Raw genomic sequence first — 13,132 nt, forward strand, 5'->3', positions numbered from 1 at the left:
TCCTGGCTCTGGGCCCGAGAGACCTGCCTGCGGGCAGCGCCCGGTGCCTCAGGGAGACGCGGGTCTTCCGCGCGGCGGCTTCACCTGCAGCGCTCCGCAGCAAACCTCTTCGGCCCGGCGAGGCCTTCCAGCCTTAGGGGACTCGGATGGTTTCTAAGGTTCTCCTCACAAAGTAGTTGCTGAGCAGTCTTTTCTAGAACTTTCCACAGCTCTGTGATCTGTGGCTTCTGAAGTCCATCTTTAGTCTGTCTCCGTCTCTGGCTCCTCTTCTGCTCTAACTCCACAATATCAATAGCTAAGGTTTTGCGACACAATTTGCAGCGAAACTTCAAGACACGTCACAGCGATGGCAGCAGGCCCTGGGCTCCCTCTCTGGCCGGTGTCCCACTGGGATGGCCACAGCCCACACCATCTTCGGGGGCCCAGAAGCAGTGCACGCTGCCTTCCGGGGTGCGAGGGAGCAGAAGGCTGGCTGAAGACAAAGCATAAGCTGACACCCCCCTCTCCCCCCACTCCTGGGGGGCACATGTGTGACATTCTTCAGGAATCTGCCAACTATTCCAGTGTTAAAACCTTGCTAGAGGGAAAGGTAACCTTGACAAAGGCAAGGCCTCCAGGATCTTGTAGGTCCTCTTTAACATATGAAAGTTCCTTTGATGATAAGAAGTAGGAAGATCCTTAGCAGAAGGAAGGGAAGAATGAAGGGGGGGGGTAATCTGAAGGGGGAATGAACCAGGAGAGTCTGTGGACTCTGGGAAACAAACTGAGGGCTTCAGAGGGGAGGGGGGTGGGGCACTGGGCTAGGCGGTGATGGGTATTAAGGAGGGCACGCATTGCATGATGCACTGGGTGTTATATACAAAAAAATGAGTCATGGAACACTGCATCAAAAACTAGGGATGTGCTGTATGGTGACTAACATAACATAATAAAAAATTATTTTAAAAAAAGTTCTTTTGAAACCTCCCTTTTTTCTTACCTCCCCCAACCCCATAGTATATAATCAGCCACCCTCATAACCTGGGGGCAGCAACTCTTTCTGCCCACAGGTCCTGTCCCCGTGCTTTAATAAACCTCCATTTTGCACCAAAGACGTTGTGGAGAATTCTTTCTTGGCCGTGGGCTTTGAACCCTAACACCGTCTTTCCTACAACACTCTCAAGGAGGCACACCCCACCCTTATGTCTCAGTGACTTTGTGTAGTCCTCAAGCCAGCTCCTCATGGCCAGCTGCAAAGTCCACATCTTCCTGATGAGAAACCGGGGGCCCACCTGAGGTCAGACCAGCAAGGGGGAGACTCGAGCCCAGGCCTACCTGTACTTTCCTTCCCTTAAGGCTGACTCTTATTTTTTTTTTAAGATTTTATTTATTTATTTGACAGAGAGACAGCCAGCAAGAAAGGGAACACAAGCAGGGGGAGTGGGAGAGGAGGAAGCAGGCTCCTAGCGGAGAAGCCTGGTGTGGGTGGGGCTCGATCCCTGAACTCCGGGGTCACGCCCTGAGCCGAAGGCAGACACTTAACGACTGCGCCACCCAGGCACCCCTAAGCCTGACTCTTAAAAGGGACATTAATTACTAGGAAATGAAGGTTTAAAGAAAATCTTGCCCCCCCCCCCCCGCATGTATATCCACGAATGTACACCAGTCTGGAAGGCTTCATCAGAAACACTGGCCTGGGGCAGTCCCTCCCTTCACCTCAGCCCTCATTTCCAATGAGCTTTGGCTCCAGGAATCTGGATAGAACACAGCAGGTAGGTCACAGCACCTGTGCCATACTGTAAGTCTGGGACTCCTGGCATGAGGGGGAGGGTGTTGCCTGGAGTCCTGTCGCCTGGTTACAAAGATGTGCAGCCACAGGGGAAACCACCTCCTTGCCAGCAGAAAGGCAGACCATCCCCTGCCTAGTTCTGACTCATCACTTAAAGTATTAATGTACTTGCCACTATCCCCTCGCCTATCTTGGGATTCAATTCCCTCCTAACCAGGTCTGTTCTAAGCTTTCCAAGTAGATATAGTGCTTCTGGATAGAATAGAGAAATAAACTGAAAGACAACACTGCTCTCTTCCTCCCATAATGTGACTGATGTTGGGCCATGGAAAATGCCTTTTATTATCCTTAGAATTTTTCTAAACATTGGCTCTTTCTGGGGTACTAGCATTCCTAACACTTCACAGCCCACCCTCTTGTTCATCTTATGTCTTTGGAATATAATAAACCCTCAATAAATGTTAAACAAATGGATGACCAAGTAAGTTACGTGTCCATTCTTTTTTGTGTGCGCACACACACACACACAGACACACACACACACAGACACACACAGACACACACACATTTCGTATGTATCCACACTAACAGCTTTCCCTCTGAAGGCACTTGGATTATTTGCGCCCTATTTTCTCATCAGGACCACCAATGGCTTGCACTGTGACATTTACACGCTAGAAAGCTTCCCTGTCATTTTCCCTTTTCCAGACTCTGGCACAGAATTCTAGGAGACAGAACCAACTGTGCCCAGGCCTAGTCCTCCTTTCCAACCAACGTTCTTGTCAGAATTCAGTATGAATGAGAATGAGATACCACTTTTTATTTAACTCGGGTCTCCTACTAAGTAGTGGTCAACTTATCACATGTGCTGTTTAATCTAAGATACTAGCAAATGTCTATATCGGTGTTGGCCAACCAAACTTTCTGCAACGATGGAATTGCTCTGCTGTCCAGATGGGAGCCACTCACATGGAGCTACTGAGCACTTGAAATGGATCAAGGTGACTGGGGAATGTCAATTTTATGTAATTTTAGTGAACTTAAATAGCTATGTGGTTGTGGCCAATGCTATAATTAGAGTATTGTGCTGTATCTTTCTTGCTTCTTTTGATCCATATTAGAGATTATCCACATCTCTCTGGTCAGTATCCTAGTTTTTTACTTTGGTGCACATTTAAAAAAATTTCTCTGGTCAATTCCCCATAACATGTGGGTTCTCTTAGAAACCTTGCATGCACATTGTAGAAAACATAAATATGAAATATTCTGTCCCATAGAAACTTGCATTTCCAGACCACCTACTCCCCAGTGGATTTCTTGGTTTCAGAATGTTCATGAAATGGCCAGCAGGTTGGTTTTTGGTTGAGAAGTAGCAGACATAAGGAAGCCACTGCCCTCAGTTCCTTGTTTGAAACCAGTCAGCCCTTCTGTCATCTTATCACACTTCATGTACATGCCTTTGCCAGCTTTTCATTCATTGTCCTAACACTTAAATGATGCTTAGATGCCCGCATTTATACTTCTACTTCTGCAAAATTCTTTGGCCACACCTTGTTTCATCTGCTGGTTGGGATGGAGGTCTAAGGTTGTCAGTCATCTTTCCACCTGTTATTTTCTCCTGAATATCACCTCCTTCATGTTTACTGAACCACATCGCCCCATGCAGGTGGTTTTCAAAGTGTGGTCCCTGAACATACTACAAAAGCAGATTCTCAGGACCAACCCCAGGACCTACTGAACCAGAAGCCCTGGGTGGGGTCCAGAATTATTCAACAATCCCTCCAGGTGACTCTGATCCACGTGCAAGTTCCAGAACATTAGGGACAGCAAAAACAGGGTCTTTAAATTCTATCACTCCTTACTCATTTATCTGAAGGGATTCCTCTGTAAAATACTTTCCCCAATCAACCAGGTTATCCTGAATGGCAATTTGTGGATAAAAGGCAGGATAACCGTTTCATTATTTTCCTTTAATTGCCCATTTTCAGTATTAGTAGTGCCCTCGTTACTTCCAAGAACGATTATATGTTTTTGTCTGTTCAGTGTTGGCTGAGTTTTTAAACTATCATTATAAATTAACATACTAATGTTTTTAATATAGTCAGTCCATGGCTCTGGGTGGGGGAGAGAGGGGAGTGGTAAGCAGACACCACAATGTTAGAGCCCACTGCTATTGGGACAGAGCTGGAAAATGTGTTTTTTTTTTTTTTTTTTTTTTTAAAGAAAGAAAAGGGTTGCCTGGGTGGCTCAGTCGGTTAAGTGTGGCTAAGCATCTGCCTTCGGCTCAGGTCATGATCTCAGGGTCCTGGGATGGAGCCCTGAGTCAGGCTTCCAGCTCAACGGTGGTGAGTCTGCTTCTCCCTCTCCACTCCCCCTGCTGGTGCTGTCAAACGAACAAAATCTTAAAAAAATAAAGAACAAAGAAGGGGTGCCGGGGTGGCTTGGTCGGTTGGGCATCTGCCTTGGCTCAGGTCATGACCTCAGGGTCCTGGGGTCAAGCCCCTGCTTGGTGGGGAGTCTGCTTCTCCTTCTCCCTATGCCCCTCCCTCCCTCCACTTGTGATCTCTTTTTCTCAAATAAATAAAATCTTCAAGAAATAATTAAAAAAAAACCCAAAAGAACTTACATTTCTATTCCAAATTTAGTACTACAGGGTTACCTCTATTTCTCTTTCTCAGAAAAAAAATGTTTTAGCAATAACATAGTTAGTAGCTTTAACTAATTTAATACTATATAATTTCAAAGTATGAAATCCAATATTCCTACCAACAGTAAGATTGCCGATGAAGCATGGGGTTTCTTAGTGGTTCCATTTATCCTTAAAGTTCACTGAAGCTGTAAACTCGAAAGTTCTATGTTCTTTTTTTAAAGATTTTATTTATTTATTCGACAGAGAGAGAGACAGCCAGAGAGAGAGGGAACACAAGCAGGGGGAGTGGGAGAGGAAGAAGCAGGCTCAGAGCGGAGGAGCCTGATGTGGGGCTCGATCCCATAACGCCGGGATCACGCCCTGAGCCGAAGGCAGACGCTTAACCGCTGTGCCACCCGGGCGCCCCGGAAGTTCTGTGCTCTAACGCACCTGAAACGACACTTTCCCCTGTGACAGTCCGTTGGATTTGCAGCTGGGTTGCAGACACTCGATGCTCTGTGGCCCAGAACTTCCCCAGCACTGACCAGACCTTGCCCCAAGCATCTGCAGCTCTGCCTGGGGGTCTTTCTCTTGTGGTAGAAGTGTGGCAGGGAGCAGGGCCAGGAGCTGACACTTGGATGCAGCCCTCAAGCCTTGAAACACACCCGTCCCCTTGCTTGTGCAGCAACGTGAATGAACCACGAATCATCATGCTGAGTAAGAGAAACCAAATAAAAATAGTGCATGCCGTATGGTTCCATTTATATGTAGTTCTGGAGCACGCAAGTCATCTCTAATGATGGAAAGTAGATCATGGTTCCCTGTGCACTGTTGGGGATAAGAGGGGGAGACTACAAAGGGGCAAGAAGAAACCTGGGCTGGTGAAGATGTTTATTAACTTCTGCCAATCATACCTCAAAAGAACTGTTAAAAATGCTAACCCCCACCAAGGAAAGAAAGAAAAAGAAAAACGCTATACTAAGATAAAATTTCTCATTCTATGATTGGCAAACATCCAAACACTTGCCATCATACTTTCTTTTGCAAAGCTGTGGGAAATAGGGACTCTCCTCCATCACAGAGATTTGGGGAAGAAAATTTGGGAACATCTAAAAGATAGACATGTGCATTTACCCTTGAACCCAGCAATTCTACTTCAAGGACTCCAGCTCAAAGAAGAGGACTTCACACACGAAGTTACTCATTGTGGCATTTGTAATACTGGAAAGAACACAAACGTCCACCACTGGGGGTAAGGGACATTCATGCAGCCAAAAGAAGGCAGGCTCACTGATGATAAGGAATGACCTTCGGGTATGCAGACAAGGTGTGTGCAATTCTGCAAATACAGATTTGCTTTCTTCTTCTCTTAAAACACTCACTAGGAAGGTAACCAGAGTGGTTGCTTTGGGGGATAGAGGGAAGAGGATGCAGGGACAATCAAGGTTAGCTCTGAATACAGTGGACTCCGAAAACATGTAAATGTTTTACATATTTACCAGATAATCCCTAAAATTGAGAAACAGTAAAATCAATGACCCTGTCGACTGGATCCCATAGAAGCCAGCCCTGAGACAAGCACAAAGTAGGAAACGGACCCCAAGCAGCACCTGAAAGCAAGCGGGGAAGGAAGAAACCCATTTACACCTCATCTGTTTCCTTTAATATCTGGCTATTTAAATACTTTAGGACACATGTTCACATATTAAACCATTTGCTTACTAAGAACAAAGAGGAAATGTCTGTTTTCTTCATCTGCTGTCAACACCAAAATTCATTTTTACTTTATACAACAAAATTTCTGGATTTCTGTATTTTAGGTCAACAAACATGCCTCAAATCAAACAGTAGAAGCTCTTAAAAGGACCAGGAAATAGAAGTTTGTAATTTATGCTTTATTTAAGAATCATGCCCAGTTTGACTATTTCACAAGAATGAAGCAAAGGATAAAGGTAAGCTTCATTCACACTTCCTGGCTGTTCATTGCTGGCAAGCTTCTGGCCACCAGGTAGATGATCTCTGTTCAAACGGCACTCCTTGTTCACTTGAGTCCAGGATTTTAAAAGGATAATTATGATATGAACACACGCATGAGCTATTATACATAATTACAAAAGCTGGTCAACTCTGGTCTCATCAGTAGGAGCGAATGGCTGGAGGGACTGTGGCACAGTCAGCCTCATTTAAAGTTTTGTCAATCACTGGTCTGTATTCCAATGAAACCTTAAAAAGAAGAATTGACAGTAAAACAAAATTTGTAGAAAAACATACAAATAGCATTTCTCTTGTGCTTTTTTGAAAAATTAGCTATAAAAGTTATTTACAGACATATTTCAGGAACTTAAAAACACAAGTACACACTGGAGTATTTTTCAGTATCAAACTCAAAAATGATCTAAAGGCACGACAGGGCACCTGCCACGTACATTACGGTAAATCCATACAAGGAAAGGCAGCCATTAAAGTAACAATGTATCAAACTGATGCTTCACACGAATGCTCAAGAAGTGAAACCCACACACACTGTCGTTCTTTAATTACGTTTAAACTACGCATTTACAAAGTTTTTCTACTTGTATTTATCTACATACACATAAGGAAAAGTGTGTGCACCTACATGCAAACCCTGAAAGCAGCATTTCAGAATGATAATGAGGCTACCTCTGGTGAGCTTACAAACATGCACTCTTTAGTTTTGTACTTTCTAAAATGAGCATGTATTTCTAATTGTAAAAAGCCTTGAACATTACTAAAAATGGGACTGTACCAACTCTGATTGGTAGAGTCTGATTTCCTTCTATACATGGTCAGAAAACGGCCTTCATGTAGAATCATGAAAGTTACTGCCCGCCTCAACAGCAGACACACTAGGCTCTCTGTATTAAGTGACGGCAAGAGAGCACGACATCATTTCTGTAGACACACACAGGTGATTAAGACTACCCCTTACAATAAACCTGAAAAGCTTAAGGGTAAACGCTTTCTGTCTTACTTCTGATTCCTAACGCCCAGCAGAAACGCCAGATGGGCGAAGTATACTTTGGTGGAGTAAAACTGGGAGCCTCTACTTCAATCTATGCTGGCTGCTCCTAGGACTCTGCCCACCTCACCCCTCCCCTGCTTGCTCTGTGCCCAGGCCTATGCGATGGGCTGCAGAGCACACCCCAGGGTTCCCTGAGGCTGCTTCCAGGTGGTCCAGCCACTGGGAAAAACGGAGTGTTTTCCTGTCCCATCCCTACCCCCGACCTCGCTCGCTCTCAATGGGCTCCAGAACCATTGTCCCCTCCCCTGCCACCAAGGCTTGGGTGCTCACTCCCTGCCGGGTGTGAAAGCTGTGTAAGGCCAGCCCCTAAACCACCCACCCACAATGGATTCTGTTTCCAGGCAGAAGCCTGAGTGTCCTTTTCAGTGGTGTCTCGAATCTGGCAACAGTCAACTTAAATCCATGTTGCTTCTCCCAGCACATCATATGCTGAACTCCAGAACGTACGGGACAGCATATTTATCAGTGCATACGTGAGCAGAACACGCTCCCCACATACCTTCCCAGTCTTGACATCAACATAGGAAAGGGTGTGCTTCCTCCAGTGCTCCTCAAATGGCTTCTTCTGCTGCCCCTGAATGGGCTTGGAGTAATCATACTCGTCAATCCGCTCCTGAGGCCAGAGAAAGTAAGTTTATTTCAGAAAATGCCATTAACACTACGCTCCAAATTTCTTATTTCTCTAGCAGGGCAATATAACTGGAAAACATGGCAAACTCATTAAAATGATACACGAGAAACTAGTCTGCTATGAATCCCTCTAGATCCCACTCCACAAAGAGGTACCCACTGTCCCAAGCAGACCTTGTTTACAGAGAGCTGGGACATTCCTAGTCCATTTTTCAACCCATCTCCCTTCCCTTCTATAATTCCTAATGAAAAACCATTTTGTGTTTCTCTGATCTAAAAGAACACACAGTATGAAACACAGTGCAATTAAGTCCCAAATGCAGGCGGGATGGAGAGATGACATGTGATACATTTGCCAGCAGTCAGTCCTCCGGAGTGCCCGTCCAACCTGGGGCTCGCGGGCAGGCCGTTCCTTCATTCCAGTGCCTCACAGCACACGTCCCGACACGGCAGGACCCAGCAAGGCCACTGAGCTAGGCAGTGGGCCTGCAGCAACACTGTGGCCCAGAGCGCCACTTCTACACCTACCGGGTGTGGGGCTGCAGAAATGAGCCTGATCTTTCATGCACTTAAAAGTTCATCAAATACTTTGTCTTTTTGCTCATATTCTGGGAGACTGATTTCTTCTTTCAGCTTTTTTCATGTAAAGGTTTCAATTTTAGCAATTATATTAGAATTTTGTTCAAAAACTCTTAAAAAGAAGCTGAATACTATTAAGGGGTATCCTACACATGTTAATGGGTAAGACATACAAGAGCCACTTAAAATAAAAACCAGGGGCACCTGGCTGGCTCAGTCAGTGGAGCATGCGGTTGTGAGTTTCAGCCCCATGTTGGGGGTAAAGATTACTTAAAAATAAAATTTTAAAACAACAAACTGAGGGCTGACAGAGGGAGGTGAGTGGGGGGATGGGCTAGGTGGGTGATGGGTATTAAGGAGGACACTTGCTGTGATGAGCACTGGGTGTTGTATGTAACGTGATGAATCACTGACTTCTACTCCAGAAACCAATATTCCACTGTATGCCAACTACCTAAAGTTTAAATAAAAAAGAAAAAAAGAAAAAAAATAACACAAATGTGTACAAAAAAGGGATGCTTTCTATAAAAATAAATGAATAAAAATAAAATACAAACGAAAAGATTCAAACACTTGGCTCTGTTTCTGCGGAGTGAGGCGAGCGTGGAGGTGGGCAGAGGAAGGCCTCTCACTGGAAGCAGGCGGGGCTGTAGCACCTTCCCTTATTTCTATACACATCCCGAGGGGTGAGCTCTCCTACGGAAGCAGCTTCCGCCTGCCCACCGGCTGTGACCCAATGAAAACTCGTTCACCTCAGCCACACAAACTGCCAACCAACCCAGTCTGGAGAAGCTTCTAGTCCTCAGTACGGGTGACCAATGCACTTAATCAATCTTAATCTAATCCAGCTCCAGTCGGTGGAGGGTAAATTAATAAAATTTCACAGTAAATCAGAATCTAATCCTCTTGCTGTAGTCAATTTCCCCGTTCGCCCACGTCCAGCTAACTGGTGAGGCTGCTACCAGCAACACCACACTGTCCTGGACCAAAGCCTATCTGTCTGGAAAGTGGCTCAGGCAGGGCTGATGTTCCATCCTGAACTTGTGTTTGCCCTCAAGTGCCCATTTCCTCAATGTTTTCCTGTCACTATGCTGCGTACTCTGTTCTGGAAGAATCTGAACTGTACTCTGCGTAAAAATCAGGTCATTTAGGGGCTCCTGGGGGGCTCAGTCGGTGACGCGTCTGCCTTCGGCTCAGGTCATGCTCCCAGGGTCCTGGGATGGAGCCCCGTGTCCAGCTCTCTGCTCAGTGGAGAGCCTGCTTCTCCCTCTCCCTCTGCTCTTCCCCTCACCACCACCCTGCCCCCTGCTCCTGTGCTCTCTCTCTCATGTAAAATCTTAAAAAAAAAAAAAAAAAAAAAAAAATCAGACCAAGATGAGGTCAGGTCTCATTAATTTACTCATCATCTTAGCACTTCTGGCAATAGTACTCAGACTGGATACTTATCTCTAACCTAGTAAAAATCAGGTGTGTTTTGCTTAGAGATGCTGCCGTTGGCAGCAGCAGATGCCGATCTGAGGCGAAAAAGGTCATGCTGGTCATAACACAGTGATACTAAAGTATGAAGATTAACTGGGGAAAAAAAGCATTTTTTTCAATTTACTTTTGGGAAAACGGAGTGAAATGTACAGAATGTGCAGGGTTAGGGACTGAGCAATGCCAGTGGACAGAAAACATGACGTACACACGGGATGTGTTGTGAAGACGCACCTTGTAATCTTCCCTGGCATGAGCACCACGAGACTCCTTCCGGGCCTCTGCTCCATAAATGGTCTGAAGTGCACAGAGCATCAGGTTCTGCAGCTCCAGGGTCTCCACCAGGTCGGTGTTCCAGACCATTCCTGGGGACACAAAAGGCACCCATGAGAGGCACGATCCAGTCAGATGGGTCCTCCAGGCTGTAGCGGTGGGCTTGCCAGTGTCCACACTGACAGCAAGGACGGGGTTAAGTCAGCACTAAGTGGGACAGACAGGGCTCTGAGGCAGCCGTCCTGCAGCCCTGCAAATACCCAGCACCCCAACTGCACGCAGGGGCCCATGGAACTGCTCACCTCGGTCAAACGTCTTCAGATGTTTTAGGTCTCCATAGAGCTGGCTGATTTTCTCACATCCTTCCTGTAACACACTTCCCACACGAAACACTGCGGCATGACTTTGCATCGACTGTAACACAAAATATCATTTGTAAATCTTCATTCGTATGAAGAGTCCATGCCTAAAACTGGTAAACCCTTTAGATTTTTTCTTACGTATTTCACTTTTATTTTTTAAGATTTTAAGTAATCTCTACACCTAACGTGGGGCTCAAACTCACAACCCTAAGATCAAGAGTCGCACGCTCCACCGACAGAGCCAGCCAGATACCCCTGGATTTCACTTTTTATAAAATATTTATGTCAATCCAATTTAAAAACTATGATATTCAGACTGAATCTATGACTCTGAATTCTCTTTCTATAAGTAAGCTCTATGCCCAATGCGGGGCTTGGACTCACAACCCTAAGATCAAGAGTCATGCGTTCTACTGGCTGAGCCAGACAGGTACCCATTCCTCTGAATTTTATTTATTTTTTTGTAAAAGATTTTATTTTGGGGAGGGCGGTGGGGGGGGGGGGAGATGCCCACTAGCGGGGCAGAGGGCCAGAGGGAGTACCAGACTCCCTGACAAGCAGGGAACCTGACATGGGACTCAATCCCAGGATCATAAACTGAGCTGAAGGCAAACGCTCAACTGACTGAGCCACCCAGGTGCCCTACTCTGAGTTTTAAAATGAAGTTTGTTCAAGAGAACTTTTAAGATCTACTCTTAGCAACTTTCAAATATGTAATGAAGTGTGACTAGCTGTAATTGCCATGCTATACATTACAAGCCCCAGGACTGACTTATTTTTAATTGGAAACTTACACCTTTGTCTCCTTTCACCCACTCCCCATCTCTGGCAACCATCAATCTGTTCTCTGTATCTATGAGCTCAATTTCCTGTTTTTTAAGATTTTACATATAAGTGGGATCGTAAGGTATTTGACTTACTTCACTGAGCATAATGCCCTTTAGGTCCACCCATGTTGTCACAAATAGCAACATTTCATTCTTATGCCTCAATAATACATATGTATACATTTATACATATATAAAATATACACCACATACAAAGTATACAGAACATATACACACATCTTCATTATCCATTCATCCACCAATAAACATCTAGGTTATTTTCATATCTTGGCTACCGTAAATAATACCAAAACAGATGTGGGATATAGACATCTTTTGGAACTAGTGTTTTCATTTCCTTTGGATAAATACACAGAGGTGGAATTGCTGGATCATACAGTAGTTCTATTTTTAATTTTGGGGGGAACCTCCATACTGTTTTCCATGGTGGCTGTACCAGCTTGCATTCCCACCAACGGCGCATGAGGGCTCCCCTTTCTGCGAATCCTCGCCAACATTCATGTTCCTTGTCTTTTTGATACTAACCATTTCTGATAGGTGTGAAGTGGCATCTCATGTGGTTCTGATTAGCATTTCCCTGATGACAGGTGATGCTGAACATCTCTTCACACGTCTCTTTGCCATCTGTAATGTGTTCTTTGGAAAAATGTCTGTTCAAATCCTGTCCACTTCTTAGTCAGATTGTCTATTTTTATGCTACTGAGTTGTAGTTCTTTATATATTCTGGGATATTAGTCCCTTATGAGATACAGGACTTGCAAGTATTTCCTCCCCTGCTATAGGCTGCCTTTTCATTTTGTTGGTTTCCTTTGCTGTGCAGAAGCTTTTAAAGTTTGTTGTGGTCCCAACAGTTTATTTTTTACTTTTGTTGCCTCTGCTCTTGATATCAAACCCAAAAACTCACCGCCATGACTGCTATGAAGGTGCTCACTGTCTGCGTTTTCTTCTAGGAGTTCTATGGTCTTGGGTCTTACAGTCTTTAATCCACTTCGAGTCAGTTTTTGTGTACGGTGTACACTTTTCCCGTTGTGCATTTTTGGCTCTTTTGTTGTAAATTAATTACCCATATATACACGGGTTTATTTATGAACTTAATTCTACTCCACTGATCTACAGGTCTGTTTTTAGGCCAATACCTTACTGTTTTGATTACTATTCCTTTGTAATACAGTTTGAAATCAGGGAAAGAGATATGCCTGCAGCTTTATTTTTCTCTCAGGATTGCTTTGGCTATTCAGTGTCTTTTGTGGTTCCATACAAATTTTAGGATTGTTTGTTCTATTTCTGTAAAAAATGCCACTGGAATTCTAATGAAGATTGCACTGAGTCTGTGGACTGCTTTGAGAAATATGGAGATTTTAATAATATTAATTCTTCTAACCCATGAGCACGGAGTATCTTTCCACTTATTTATGTCTTCAACCTTATTCATTGATGTTTTACAATTTTCACTGTACAGTTTTCTTCCCCTTGGTTAAACTTATTCCTGGGTATTTATTCTATTTGATGCAACTGTAAACGGAA

General features: G+C 44.6%; 1 protein-coding gene across 2 annotated transcripts in view; it reads right to left on the reverse strand.

Moving 5' to 3' along the window:
* Window positions 1-6,273: 6,273 nt before the first annotated feature.
* The window catches only part of SDHA (succinate dehydrogenase complex flavoprotein subunit A), a 29,744-nt gene continuing 22,885 nt past the window's right edge, over window positions 6,274-13,132 (reverse strand). For both annotated transcript variants that reach the window (XM_045808036.2, XM_045808037.2), the window contains exons 12-15: window positions 10,701-10,812; window positions 10,360-10,490; window positions 7,940-8,053; window positions 6,274-6,620 (exon numbers count right to left, since the gene is read on the reverse strand). In XM_045808036.2, the coding sequence (XP_045663992.1) occupies window positions 6,534-6,620; window positions 7,940-8,053; window positions 10,360-10,490; window positions 10,701-10,812 (444 nt within the window). In that variant the 3' untranslated portion in view covers window positions 6,274-6,533. The remainder of the gene's footprint in view (window positions 6,621-7,939; window positions 8,054-10,359; window positions 10,491-10,700; window positions 10,813-13,132) is intronic.

The sequence above is a fragment of the Ursus americanus genome, chromosome 15, assembly GCF_024610735.1.
Source record: "Ursus americanus isolate L20-20 chromosome 15, mUrsAme1.1.p, whole genome shotgun sequence".
Lineage (NCBI taxonomy): Eukaryota > Metazoa > Chordata > Mammalia > Carnivora > Ursidae > Ursus > Ursus americanus.